Source organism: Castor canadensis, chromosome 11 (genome assembly GCF_047511655.1).
Source record: "Castor canadensis chromosome 11, mCasCan1.hap1v2, whole genome shotgun sequence".
NCBI lineage: Eukaryota > Metazoa > Chordata > Mammalia > Rodentia > Castoridae > Castor > Castor canadensis.
In genome coordinates this window covers 130,101,162-130,115,677 of record NC_133396.1, presented here as the reverse complement: position 1 = coordinate 130,115,677, position 14,516 = coordinate 130,101,162, and the positions used below count along the sequence as shown (strand labels likewise).

The window sequence follows — 14,516 nt, the reverse complement described above, 5'->3', positions numbered from 1 at the left end:
CACCCCATGGGAAATTCTGCTAGGGATTAAAGCTGGGCATCAGTATTCCCTAAGAACATGTCCTTTATCCCAGGCATAGTCCTAAGCATGACATTTAAGGAGGGTTGCGTGGTGCAGCCCAGGGGCCTGGATTTTGAAGTCACAAATCTCAGCAGTGTGCCCTGGGAGAAATAACTGCTTGCAGCTCGCTTTCCTCATTTTGCAATGTTAATGGCTGGTGTTCTTCATATCATAGTCCAGGCACACTGGCAGGATCCTCCTTCTGGCCAAGCCCATATGTTATCTTATCTGATTACAGATTACTCTTGAACCCCTCTTTTTCATTGAAAAGGTCTTCCCCCTTTGCTGGGAGCCGAGACACTGGCTTGTTGAGGAGGCAGGGGTTTGCTCCTGCATGCCCTGCAGGCCTGAGATTGTGACAACCCCTTCCAGAAGTCCTCTTGCCAGCCCCTCACTCACTGCTTCCCAACCCCATGTCCTCACTCAGGACTCAAGCCATATGGTGACAGCTTGCTCACCCCAACTCTTCATCTCTTAGGCTCCAGCATTCCCTGCTAAAAATGTGCCAGCTCCTCACCCTCTTCACCCTCTGTCTCAATCTAATCACTTCCCATCCCAGGGACTAAAAAGTTTCCCTAGAATTTTGCAGCTAAAAAACGCTGAGTATCATGGTGAACTGGAAATGTCAGCCAGGAGCATAAGCTCTGAGGGAGACTAGTCTGTCTCTCTCTCTCTCTCTCTCTCTCCCCCACCCCCCCGCAATTCTCTTGGCCAGATCACCACGTGGTCACTTTGGGGCCTACATTTGCCTACATTTGGTGCCATGACTTGGATCGGGGCTCCCCACTAATCCCGAGGGACCCCAATTCCGACTCACCCCACGACCACCCTGAGGACGCGACTGGCCAGGACTCATCCTCCCAATCGCCCTTGCTTGCATCCAACACAAGACATTCTTTGATGAGTCCACATAACCTTCTTGGGCTCCTTTTGCGGTCTCTCCCTTCGGCGTCTCCAGGGTTTTCAAACACTCCCCCTGTTTGGCTATCTCTGGGCAGCTCAGGCAGTAGAGGGATTCCCTTCATTGTTGGGCTTGGATCCATTTTGTTGCAGGTCTCAGAGACCCTTCCTCAAAAAACCTGGGCCCAGATGAGCCATAGCCCCCAGTCCTTTGGCCACTAGAACTCAGTGATGACTGATTCTCATGCGCCTTGTGCTGTTCTCGGGTATTTGAGTCACGCAGGGATTGCCCCATGATTCATAATACCCCCGTCCCCCGTTACGGGACCCGGTCCCACACAATGGGTTTCTCTACATCCTCTTTGCCGTCTGACTCCCCACTGAGATGCCTCCTCAATAATTTGGACACCTTGGGTTTGACCCCAGATATTAAGCCAACAAAATTAATCCGCTTTTCCACCCAAATCTGGCCCACTTATCCTTTAGACAACCAAAATCACTGGCCCCTCTTCGGGTCTTTAGATCCCAACCTTTTACAGGACCTATATAACTACTGTGAGTGATCGGGATGATGGGGAGAGATTCCATTATGTCCAAGCTTTTTTATACCTCCGTCTAAATCTAGCTCTCTGACTTCAAACCCTCCCTCCATACTTTCTGTTCCCCTGCACAGATTCTATTAGCCTGTAAACCAGTTTCTAAATCATCCAATTCCTCTCCAAACCTCCTCCTTCCCCATGTAAACAGACTTTTTGCACTGCTTACCATAACTATCTCCTCCTATCTTCCTGAAAAACTTTCCCCATCATGGAGTTAAGCAAGCCACTCCTTGCCAATTCTGGCCTCAAGGTGGTTCCAGCTCTGGAAGAGCTCATGCTCCCTTTCTCTGGGCTGAGACCAAGCCTCGGATTTATTTGGTGACCGGAGGAGTGGAGGTTTCATTTTGCTGAAAGCCTGCCAGTACCAATCAATGGGAGCAACCTAGAGACACAGGTGATGGCTAATCCCTCAGGCGTGTGTCATGCCTCCAGTCTCTGCCTTCCCCTCCCTTACCTAAGATGTCAGCACACCTTTCTGCCTCCTCCATGGTCTCACCACATGTACTTTGTCTCTGTCTGCCTTCCCCTCCTTGGGCTTACTGGGACCCTGCCTCCCATGAAAAACCTGTAGCATAGCACCTTATGACTTAAGTTATTCCAACTAGTTTGCCAGGCCTCTCAGTCTACAGTAACTTTAAGTCAGCTGCTTTGCAAAAGCGCTTACAAAAACCTGCAGCTGCCACGCTTATGCTCTAACTCCGCCCCCACAAGGGGAGGAGGGAAAGCAAACGGGCCTTCGTGCACAGGATGCCGGCTTTTGGACACAGCAAAAACACCTGCCATAGCTAAGAAAATCCATAGAGAGGACCCAGCACATCCTGGGTCACCAGCCACACATGGCGATGACTGCGGCCCACCACCACTTCCCCTAGAATAAACGCACACAGAGTACACAGGAAGGGGGAGGGGCAACAGGCTGCAGGATCAGGCCTAGGCAGTCAGGGTCATTTGTCCCAGGTGTGTGTGGAGGGAGTGGCGCCTTGCACAAGTCCTGCTCCTAGCCCCATCTCACACCTCAGGGCATCAGACCCTTGTAAGCCAATTGTTAGCTCAAGGTTATAGTTCCAGAAATAACAAAATAGACATTACTGTGGTCTCTAAACTTCTCATTTAGAATTTTCTATACCTTTGGCCTCAACATAAATTTTTCCCTCCAAATATTAACACTAGTTGTCTCGTATGATACTGTTATTGGCCTGAAATGCCCTCTGAATGCCCTTCTCTAACTTTACAAATGATTTATTTCTTTGTTAAAAAGGTAGCCTTTATTAAAAAGGCTGCCTGCTATTAGCTAAAAGACAGGATCCTAACGTTTTGTTCTTTCTAGATGGGACCTGCATCTTCCAGTCTTTGGCTGGTAGATGTTGAAAGCTTTGTACTGAGGCCTGGCCTCAGTATGCCTTGGGTGACCAAGAGAAGTGGCCTTCACAGGGCTCCTTAAATTATAATACCATACTCCAATTAGACCTTTTCTATAAAAGAAAAAAAAGTAAACTGAGGTCTCCTATACAAATTTCTACCTTCTAAGCCACGCCAGTACTCAGAACCTCTTAATGAGTGCTTCCCTCTTCAACAGGCAATGGTAGGAAGAGGGCAAATCGCATGTCCCCTTCCAGTTATCAGATCTAAGGGAAATTTTAAAACATCTAAACAGCTGTACTGATGCCCAAATACATCCAAGCCTTTATCTCTGTGATCCAAACCTTTCAACTGACATGAAAGGATATTATGCTTCTACTAGACCAGACTCTTATCTCATTAGGAAAGCAATGGGTTCGGGCCCAGGCCACTCAGGTTGGAAATGATTATATGGCTCAAGCAGTAGAGTGCCACTTTACAAGCAGAAAGTCCTGAGTTCAAGCCCAGTACAGCTAAAGTAAATAATAATAATAATAATAATATTTGGGGCTAAGGAAGTAGCTCAATGGGAGAATGTCTGCCCAGCATGTGCAAAGCCCTGGGTTCAATTCCCCAGTATTACTAAAAAAATTTTTTTAAATGGTAAAGAAGATAAGTGGTATTAATGTCACTTCAGCCATCTCATAGTAGAAAAATGTAGTTTAACCTAGACCAGATCCCTCATTCTTCAAGTGAGAAAACTGAGGCCCAGAACAGTTCAGAGATTTGCTCTCCAGAGTGTCAGGTGTCAATGTAAAATACAACTTTACTTTACAGCAACAACTTAAAAAAAAAATCCTCTTACAGCATCTTAAGGACGCTATCAGAAAGCATACCACTGTGGACTCAGAGTCACAGGTAAGAGAGGTTCTTCTCAAAGATAAATTTCTAACAGTCAGTCCCAATATTCATAAAATACTCAGACTGTGGCTGAAGGGAAAAGCCATTGAACCAAGTAATACAGCTAGCCACGTCTGTATTTATAGCTATGTCTGTATGTCCAGGACCTTACTAACAGGAAAGAAAAAGATAAGAGACACCACGGCCTCATTGCTGCTCTCAGAGAGGGCCCCACCCGACTGGGGCCTGTATCCTGAACTTGCTACTGTGGTGGGCAGGAGGGGCACTTCTGCAGAGAATGCTTAAGGTGGGACAGCCCAGGAGACAGCCCCACCCCCAACCAGGACCCTGCCCTATGCAAGGGTAACCACTGGAGGTCTAAAGATGGAAGGCGAGGTGCCTCTTCCTATGGATTGATGGGTCCAAGCCTTCTGGCCACACTCCACTTCTTGGCATCAATGTTGAGGAGCCATAATGGCAGGAAAACAAAAGGCCATTTTCCTCCTAGATACTGGAGCCTGTTTCTCTGTTTTACCTTTTTCTCCTGGTCCCCGGTCCAATGACAAAAGTTCTCTGTTCCGGGCAAATCTGGCCAGCCCCTAGAGCGCTAGTTTACCTGGCCTCTGGCCTGCCCTTGGGGAAACCTCCTCTTCTGTCACTCTTTCCTCATAGTACCTAAAACTCCAGTGTCCCTGATGGGACGGGATTTACTATCTCAATTAAGAGCTCAAATTCTCCTCCCCCCAGGCAGCTATCTCTGCTGCCCCCTCCTTCAGGAACAAAGAGATTCCACAGTGTGGACTGATGAGATGAGTGTAGGGTGAGCCAGGACCCTATTCAAATAAAACTCAAAAATCCCTCACAGTTTCCACACCCAAAACAATATCCCCTCAAGCCTGAGTCCTTATGCCTATGTAAATTCCTTAAAACAACAAGGGCTACTAATTAGTTGCTCCAGCCCCTATAATAAATTTAAAATTCTTATAAAAGTTAATTTTAAAATACAAGTTACAAAGTAAACAACTGGAAAGGATATAGATAGGTAACAAATGTAGTTTTGGAGAAGTTAAAGGAAAAAGAAATGGTTTTTTGGATGAGAAGAGATTTTGTAAAGAAAGATTTGTCCTGAAGATTGTTTCAAATAGGAAAGATAAGGACAAACCATCAAAGGGTTTAGTATGTTGAAGGAAGGTCTGAGTAAGTTTGAAAAGTGTATAATAAAGCTTCGGTGTGTGATAAAGTTAAAGTTGAATATAATCTAATAGTTGCCTAAAAGATTTTTAGGGTCATGTCAAACTAAAATAAAATTCTCTATGTCTATGAAATAACAAGGTTATCTTAATATTGTTCTGCTCTGAGTAACATCTACAAAAAACCATTACAGAGAAAGATTTTATCAAAGAAATTATTCGTGTTTTCTGCTATCTTGTCAAGCTTTAAGTACTACTAAATCAGAGTTCATTTACATATTTGCTTATGTGTCTTAAATGACCACCTTATAACAGTGTTATCTGAATATGGTACAAACATTTAAAAGGTTAAAAGTGTCAATTTATATAAAATAATGAGCTAAAGATCTCTTTTATCCAAGAGTGTTACATTTAAATCCTGACAGTCCCTGCCTCCCACAGGTCACCTACCTAGGTGTGGCCTTAAAGGGACAGACTCACTCCCTGAGTCATAAATGCATCAACCCAATCTTCCATTTCCCAACCCCCATACCATAAGACAGCTTACAGCTTTTCTGGCAGTTATAGGATTTTGCAGAATTTAGATCCCTAGGTATGTAGTCCCTGAACAGACACCTTTTTATGCTCCTCCTAATATTCCTATTTGGGTCTTAGATAAGGTATGGCTACCCATTTCTCTCTCTGTAGTTGGAGGACTCTTGAAATTGTCTAGGGAACATTTCACAGTGGTTCTCCTGGCCAATGCCCATCCTAATGCCACTGGCACTCCATGTGAGTCACTCCATGTGAGTGACTGATGGACCTCCCTCACTGAAACATTGTCTTCACCAGTAACTATTGCTTTCCCTGTTCTCTGGTGGCTGATTCAGTCCATTTGCTCCATGAGGAAATGGGTTCTCACTATGAAGTGTTTAACTGGACAGACCCCAAGTGGTGGAGTGGCTTGCCATTCCTGCTGGTGAGGCCATGGTGCTGGGAGCTGGCCACTCGAAGAAGGGGCCATCTCAGGGAGCCAGTGCAGCTGCCAGGGTCCAGGCCTGTGGGCACGGCTGGGGACAAAGCAGCTCTGAACTGCCTCTCAATGAGTGCCTGTGTTCCAGGAATGGGGGTGGGGTGACTCCCAGCTTCTTTTCCCTTCCCTCCCCCCGCAGGACATCCCAGGCTGGACACTAGGGCAGACGAGCTCCTGCAGAAGGGAAGGCCCGGCCCTGCCCCTTCAGGGTTGGCCCATGTGCTGGACATTAGGAAATAGCACCAGGATCAGGGCTTCTAGGGTCCAGGATAATGATTGGGCCCAGGCGAGGGGCGGGCCCGGGGAGGCCAGGCGTCCTGGCCGCAGTATCCAGCTGCCCGCTGTGTCCATGGAGGCTAAGATGGGAGGAGCCGGTGCAGCTTTGGGGACAGGGAGAGCAGGGCAGTGCCCTGCAGAGTGAGTGGCGCCCAGCTCTCGAGAAGAGGCTGGGTGGGCGTCGGTGGTGGGCGGACCCTGGGCGGTGCACAGAGCGGCACTAGCGGAGTTACTGCGGGCGGGGCGCTTAGTCCCGCCCCCGTGGAGGCGGCAGAGGAGCCCGAGCCTGGCCGCGGGCTGGGCCCCGCAGGAGCTCCCGCCAGCCGACTTGGTCCTGCGGCCCCTGGTCCAGGCGGCCCGGCCCTGGCCGCGCCCAGCCCCCGCCATGTCACCCACGGGGCTTCGTGGGGTCACGCCGCTCGCTGCGATCGCCCTCTTGGTGCTGGGGGCTCCTCTGGGTAAGGGATAGGGAACGAGGCAGGGATGGGGGCAGGTCGGGGCGGGTGGGATGGGGGGAGGGGAGGGACCGACCCTCGGTCTGATCGCGAGCCTTGGATGCTGCATGGTCCGCAGGGAGTGGGAGGAAAGAGAGCCGGATGCCGGGCTGCAGGAAGCTGACCCCGGGCGCTGGGGTCAGCGTCAGGGAGAGGCCTCCGGGACTCTGAGGCTGAGACCCTGAGGGTGGAAACAAAAGTCAGCCTTCGGCTTCCGGGAGCCAGTGTGCTGGGGACCACCGCGGGAGGGAGACTAAAGGCAGCTGGAGTTGAAGTGGACTGGTGGCCCCTGGGCACCTCCACTCCTGCCCGCAGCGCTGGCCGGCAAGGACTGCCTGTGGTACCTGGACCGGAATGGCTCCTGGCATCCGGGTTTTGACTGCGAGTTCCTCACCTTCTGCTGTGGGACCTGCTACCAGCGGTACTGCTGCAGGGACCTGACCTTGCTTATCACTGAGAGGCAACAGAAGCACTGCCTGACCTTCAGGTAGGCCCCTGCCTCCCCATGCAGACCCCTTCCTTATCCTCTACCTATCTGCATTGTCCATCTCCACATTCTTAGCTGAATGGAGCCACCAGGACTCCAGCTTGATGGCAGGTTGGTGGCAGGTACTGGTCAGCAAAATGGTAGTTACCATCACAGACCGGCTGGGCTATGTTTCCAGGTGCTTTCTGGGGCCCTCTCTGATACCCAGCCTGCAGTATGGTTTTGTGGAAGAAGCTCTGGCAGGAAGGCAGGAGGCTTGGGTTTTTGATTCCCAGGTTCACACTTCTTATTAGCTGTGTGATCTGGGGAAGACATTTGCCCTCTATGGGTCATTGCTTCTCTTCCTAGAATAAGGAGCTTGCTAAAATTCATGCCCCCTCCCATAGAGATGGAACCCAAGGCCTCCACAAGCTAGACAAGTGCTGTACCCCTGAGCTACACCCTTAGCTCCAAATTGGTGGTTTTCAAACTTCTTTTTGAAAGGGACGGCTAGCAAACAAAATAGATACAAGCAGACCATCTAAAGTGAAGTTTGGAAATAATGGTCCTAGATTATTTCTAAGGCTCCTTTAGGGCTAACATGTTGTAAATCAAATGAAGTTGTAGGTGTAAAAGTAGTGGTAGCGGGGACATACTACAAATCCCAGCATGCCTCATACTAACTAGCCAGGCAGCATAGCCTTCTGGGAAATGGAGATGCCTACTACTCCACAGGGACTGGGCAGAATCCCACAAGGAACCCCAAATCTTAGCATGTTGTGCCCTGCTGCTGGCCAGGAGGTGGAGCCAGCACAGTGAGGACTCCCTCCTATGAGTGTTGGAAGGTGAGAGGACCTGTTCTTTGTCTAAAGTCCCAAGACCATAGCAGGCATCGCCTCTGCTGTAATCCTCTTTGTTGCTGTTGTTGCAACCACCATCTGCTGCTTCCTCTGTTCCTGTTGCTACCTGTACCGACGGCGCCAGCAGCTCCAGAGCCCTTTTGAAGGTGCGTATGGTATTGGGCTGGGCTGAACCTCGGAGAGGTCAAGGTTTGGTGAATTCTGTAGCAGTATGTGTTTCTGTATGCATGCTCCTGCCAGCATGGACACCCAGAAATATGCTTGAAAGCCCATGAGTATTAGAACACGCCCAGGGGTAAACGGGGCACAACACTGTGTGTCCCTGTATGCACATGCACGGAAATACTCAGCTGTGGACCAGTAGTGCCGTCTCTGAACAATGGCCAGTGTGCAGCATGCAGATGGTGAAGTAGCTGGGGTGAGGTCTCGTGGCGAACAACAATCGGGTATGCTCCAGTGTACAGTAGACTGTGTTTCTGAGTGTCACATGTGACCACACAGGTACCTGATGAGCATGGGGGCATCGACACCATATGGAGATCAGTGTGGAAGGGAAGGGCTGTGGGAGGACCCCTTGATGGCAGCTGGGCTGGATTAGAAGATACCAGCTCCTGGAGCTGCCCACTCATTGCCCAAGTGGGGCATTGCCCAGGTTGTACTTTCTGTTTCACGAGGGATCTGAAACCTACTGAGGGAAGCAAACTTGCTAGACACAGATTGACTAGCCTGGCTGTGTGCAAAGCTCCCTGCAGACTCTGCCAAGCAGGGTGGGGGAGGCAGAGGCCACAGGTGGACAGCCAAGAGCCTGCAGGAGGGTTGTCAGGCTGCTTACCTTGATTTCCTGGGCAGGAAGAGGAACTTCCCATGGGAGGTGCGGTTCTGAACGCTGATCCTCATCTTTTACCTAGGCCAGGAGATTCCAATGACAGGCATCCCAGTGCACCCAGTATACCCATACCCCCCGGACCCCAAAGCTGGCCCTGCACCCCCACAGCCTGGCTTCATGTACCCACCTAGTGGTCCTGCTCCCCAGTATCCACTCTACCCAGCTGGACCCCCGATCTACAATCCTGCGGGTAAGGGAGCAATCTGGGCCCCTCACTCCTGTTTGCCCCCTCCCCTTGCTCCAGGACCTCCCTTGCCTATCTCTCTTAAATTCTCTTTCCAGAATTTCCCCTCTTCCCCCTGGAAACCCAGGCTAGCTCTTCCCATAGTCCTGCATACCCTTGGGATGGGGGCGGTACTTCCTGTTCCCACTGACCTTCCTCCTGTCTCCTTGGCTTTCAGCTCCTCCCCCCTATATGCCACCACAGCCTTCTTACCCAGGAGCCTGAAGAACTGGTCATGGCTCTGCTGCCCCTTCAGTGATGCCAGCCTCGGAGATGCCCCATCCTGTACCTGCATCCAGCCCTGGGGGTGGGTAGGGGGTCTTCTAGTCACCAGGCCTCAGACCAAGCTACACCCTGGACCCTGCTGGAGACAGAACCCCAGAGAAGTGGAACGGGAGCTGAGCTGGCACTAGACCATGAGTGTGGGGTACGTAGGGAGGCTTTGGGGTTGGTAGGCTCTTTATTGGGGGGTCAGAGACAAAGGTGTCAGCCTGGGGTAACTGCCCCTGCTTTCAAATAATCCCCCTGCTCCCAGGATCCCAATCAGAAAGGCAGGGGCCCCTCCTGTTTGCCCACTTTGGGCTGCAGTGGGGACCATGGGTGGCTCCAACAACAGTTGGCAGTAGCCCTTCCTCTCTGGCTGCCACACTGGCCAGGGATCTGGCCTGCTGGATTAAAAGCTGTAAAGATGTAACTAATCTCAGTGACGTCATTGGGCCCATCCATCGCTTCCAGTAGCGCTGCCTTCACTGGGCCCAGACTGCTACCCACTCCACCTCCCAAAGCCAGGGAGGGAAGCTCCAGCTTCATCTACAGCTGCATCCCAGGCATAGCTACCCCAGGCGAGGATCCTTGGGCTGTTCCCCAAGCACTTGAGATAGATTTGTGGCATATGCAAAGAGGATGTTCACTTGCATTACAGATTTCCTGCTCAGGGTCCAGTCTTTGAACCACCTGAGGCACTAGTGACTATACAGGCGCCTCCCCATCCATCCAACTACACTTAGATTCAAATTTGGACCCCACCACTCTGACCTTCCTGTCTACCAACTATGAGGCCTGGAGTTCAAACCCCAGTACCATCACCAAAAAAAAAAAGGAAAGAAAGAAATGAGAAATCACTCTGACCTTGAGCAAATCTCTGAAGGGTCCAGGGTCCTCATGGAAAGGACAGGGATACACTTCACAGCTCTCTCAAGGGTAAAAGAGTATGTAAATGAAGCTGAGTCCTCCTTCCTTCCTGATCTGAGGTCCTGGAATTAGGAGCCAGGTGGAGGGACAGTGGCCATCCAAGAGACCCATGCAAGGTGCTTCTGGTCATCAGGGGACCCTAAGACATCAGGTCCTCCAGCTCCAAGTCAGGGCCCCCCACTGATATGAAGGCTACCTAGTAGAGGCAATCTGGGAGTGGCAGCAAGTGTCTGGAGCTCTCTGGCCATCCCTTGCTGTGTTCCCTGGGATCACAGTCCTTGTGCTTTCAAGACTTGTCTGGTGACAGATCCAGGGAAAGGAGTTTTATAGTTTTTATTTTTGACATGTTAGGATTGGACCCAGGACCTCAGCCATGCTAAGCAAAACACTCTACCACTGGGCTAGACCCCCAACCCAGTTTATAGTTTTTTAATTCAAATGAGCAAAGTGTCAGCTCAGTTTGGCAAAGCCACAACCACCCAATGCCCCTCCTCTCAGCCCCAGACCCCTTCTCCCAGTTCCCAGAGCTTGACCATCGTTTTCCACCACCCTCAGGTACTCCACCCCAGGGCAGCCTTGGGCTCTGCTCTCCAGCCTTGCCATCCAGGCTCCTTCCTAGGCCTCCGAGTTCCTGTGGCCCAGCTGCATTCTGGATAGAGCTATTATGCTGATCATGCCCTCAGCGTCCTCTGCCACCCACATACTCTAGGGCACCTCTTGGGCCCACAGCCTGGAACAAAGGAGCTCCAGGGACAGAACTTTGGAGCTAGGATCACAGACTCCCTTGAACATAGTTCTGTCCCCAGATTTCCAGCTTCTCCCTTCCCAGTGAAATCTTCAAGGAGCCCATGAGTTTGTCCCTGGACCTGACCCAGACAGGGAGGAGCAGCTGATGCTGGTGGATACAGACCTGGGGCTCCAGTGGCAAATTGGCTTTCTGTTTGAGGGTGGGGGCAAAGGATGGGAGCTGGTGCCACAGAGTGATTCCACCTTCAATCTTGAGGTTTGGAGCCCAGCCGCCTCTGTCCTAGAGCTGTGATGCAGAGATGTGCAAGGTGAGGTCTCTTGAGTTTCCTGAGAAATGACAGCAATGTATGCAAGGCCTTGACAGTCAGAATTCATTATCCTTGCGTCAACAATCAGGGGCCAATGACAAGTTGCTTCGTAGTCTAGGGTGGGAGGCCAGAGCTGCAGGTGGAAGGGGGCAGAGCTACCCCTATTTCTCCTTAACTCTGCAAAGCACTGAAAATAAAAATTCTAAGAAAAAAAGGGAGACCCTGACAGTGGGCCTTTTGCATACTTGAAACAGAGATGAGGACCCTGTCACATACTGGAATTCTTTAAGTGAGGACAACACTCCTCCATCTCTCCCCAACTCTAATCCCCAAGCCCCATGGCATGTGGCCAGTCTTTGAGGAATAAGGAAAGCCCCACAAGACCTTGGAAGAGGCTGAAACTGTAGCTGCTCTTTCCCACTCCTACAGCCTGAAAACTGATCAGTACCCTAGAAAGACAGGGAGCTAGGGAAGGGAGGGACTGTGGCTCTGAAGATCTAGGGGGCCCCAATGGTGTTAGTAGGGTCTTGCTGGGTTGGGAAGAAGCAGTAAATGGGTTAATGGGTGGGTCTAGGAGATCTAGATGGAGAAGAGGGGCATTTTACACAAAGACATGGGCCTGTAGAGTATTGGTCTAGCAAGGGTGAGGTCCTGGGTTCAAGTCCCAGCACTGCAAACACACAACAAAACAAAATATAGGCCTGCCTAGGTGTATGGTAGGTGCAGGGAAAGAACTAAGTCAAAAACACACGGAAGCTTTGTGCAGTGGCGGTCTCGTAGCCAATGAGGTTTGTCTGAGGCGCGATTATTGCTAATTGAAATGCAATTGCACTGCTGGAAAGGTTGGCAAATGTGGGAGACGGGGGTGTGGTGGCGCAGCAGGGGAATAGAAGGGAGGCACATGGGAAAGTGGACACTTGGGGCCAGGAGTGAAGGAGGGGAAGGTGGGGTAAAGAAAGAGGGGCTGGAAGAAGGTGTCCACAGACTAGGAGTAGATGTGCAGGCAAGGTGGGGAGATGGCTGAGGCACTCATGGGCCTGTTTTCCAAGCTGACCTAAGGTGAAGGGCCTCCCGCAGAAGGACGGTGGGAGTTGGGGGCAGTGCAAGGTACTCCAGATGGTGACACTCGGTCTTCATCTTCCAGAATCATGCTCCTGGGTGAGTGACCCTATTCCAGATCTTAGTTTCTTAAAGAGGGCCGCCTGAGTGTGGAGCCCCTGTGTGGAGCTGAGCCCTCACTGGCAGGCACATCAAGGTCCGATGACAGCAAGATAGGGGAGCACTTCAGCAGCCTCCGGAGCCCGCCATAACCAATGCCAGGCTCTTGGCCTTAGCTCTGGGCATCTCCCACCCTTGCAGGGATGGGGCCAGGAGGCAGAGAGCCCCAGTGAGCTGGAAAGCAGGAGGAGAAAACCACTTTCCATGGTAAGGCGAGAGGCACTGAATGTAACCCCCAGAAGTGACAGAGACCGTCAGGGTGCAGCGCAGGAGGTATTCCGGTGGGGGAAGGGGGCTGCTGGCAGAGACTGCAGAGGGTCAGGTGTCACTTCTCCCAGGTCGGTGGAATGGCCCGGTTGTCAGGAGACATGGATTTGAGTCCGGATTCATCCACTTGGACAGGTCATTAATGCTCATATTTTTCCCTGTAAAACACGGGCGCTAGACGAGGACAGCTCCTTTCTAGTTCCTTCCCCTGGGTTTTAGGAAGGGAAAGAGGACAGACAGGTGTCCGCCCGTGCAGGTGGAGCAGGTAGGCGGTGGTGCGGGCGGGGCCGGGCAGAAAAGCGGCCCCACGGGTGCAGGTCCCTTTCCGCGGTCACCAGGTCCTGAGCGCACGGTCCTCTCCGGGCCCAGCGCTCCTTTTGGCCCGCCAAGGCCGCGGGGAGGTGCCCAGCAGACCGTCTCCTAGGGTAGGGCCAACTCGGGTCGCATCGACTCATCTCCCCCTTCCACCCCGCTCAGCCTCGGCCTCCCCGCACGCCATCTGCCCCCCAGGTGGCGCTGTGCTCCCGCAGCGGGTTCAAACGCACCGAAGAACGATTACATCATCCAGGCCAGGGCAGTACTGACCTGGGGCGGTGGAAGGGGACCCTGGGGAGTGGCTTTTTTCTCTGGGTAGATCGCGTTTTAGGTTTGGTAGAAAGGGTGCTAAGACGACGCGTTCTGTTGAAGCCTTAAGATTTAGAGATACTGGTTCTGTTAGACTTCTAGGGTGGTCCTGACCACTGTCAACGGTCTCATTTCAGTGGGGAAGGGGAGGACGGGGGGAGAAGTAAGGGGATCTGTTATCAGAAGCAGTTCCAAGGCCTAAAGACCTGAGCTCTGCCTTTTGTTTGGTTAACCTCGCTGGTCCAAACTTTATGTGCAAAATGGTGAGCTTATTGGTGTCCACCTCCTGGAGTTGAAGGATCAGGGAAAGTAACCTAAAGCATCTGCCTGGTGCCCAGCGCTCTTCAGAAACAGGGTCAGAGGAGGCTGTCCCCGGCGTGGCTCAGTTCCCAACCCTTGAGCAGGGAGTCCACTAATGGTTCTGTCTCCCATCCCCCAGACCCAGCCATTGCTTAGGGCAACAGGCAAGTGGGAGCTGGGGAACAGGGCCAGAGTTCTTGCCCCAACACCAGTCGGCCCTCCGATTTGGGTTGAACCTAGCACAGCCAGCTCTCCAGCTTCCTTCAGGGGCACCCGGCTTGTCCCAGAGATGCTGGAACTGTTGTGCTCTGCTACTGAGACAAACAGGAGGCAGGAACACCTGTAAGTGAACCAGACCTGAGGTGGCAGTTTCATAGTTCCCAGGGGTGCCAGTCCCTTCAAACCAATAAAAGTTAGAAAGAGGTTTGGATGGTGGTGGTGGTGGTGGTGGGATCAAACCCAGGGCCTCCCACATGCTCTACCAGAGCTACACCCAGCCTGAAAGGTGCTTTAGATACTGTATGCCTGATGGTGGGTGTGGTGGCTGGCCAGGAAGGCACCTGCAGGTGGGATGGGATAGGAATGACGATTCGGTACTTCTGGTCCCTGGACACCCTACTACAGCACTGCACTCCTCTGTCTGGGCCTTCCTTGGCC

General features: G+C 51.8%; 1 protein-coding gene and 1 pseudogene across 1 annotated transcript; both read left to right on the top strand.

Annotated features, from left to right (window-relative positions):
* Positions 1–6,326: 6,326 nt before the first annotated feature.
* On the top strand, positions 6,327–9,898 carry Shisa4 (shisa family member 4). The gene is made up of 5 exons (XM_020161308.2): positions 6,327–6,733; positions 7,085–7,256; positions 8,108–8,241; positions 9,004–9,171; positions 9,383–9,898. Exons 1-5 carry the CDS (start codon positions 6,661–6,663, stop codon positions 9,427–9,429), a joined length of 594 nt encoding a protein of 197 aa, XP_020016897.1. The 5' UTR covers positions 6,327–6,660; the 3' UTR covers positions 9,430–9,898.
* A 2,306-nt stretch (positions 9,899–12,204) lies between these two features.
* On the top strand, positions 12,205–12,272 carry LOC141414240 (U4 spliceosomal RNA; annotated as a pseudogene).
* Positions 12,273–14,516: the final 2,244 nt, after the last annotated feature.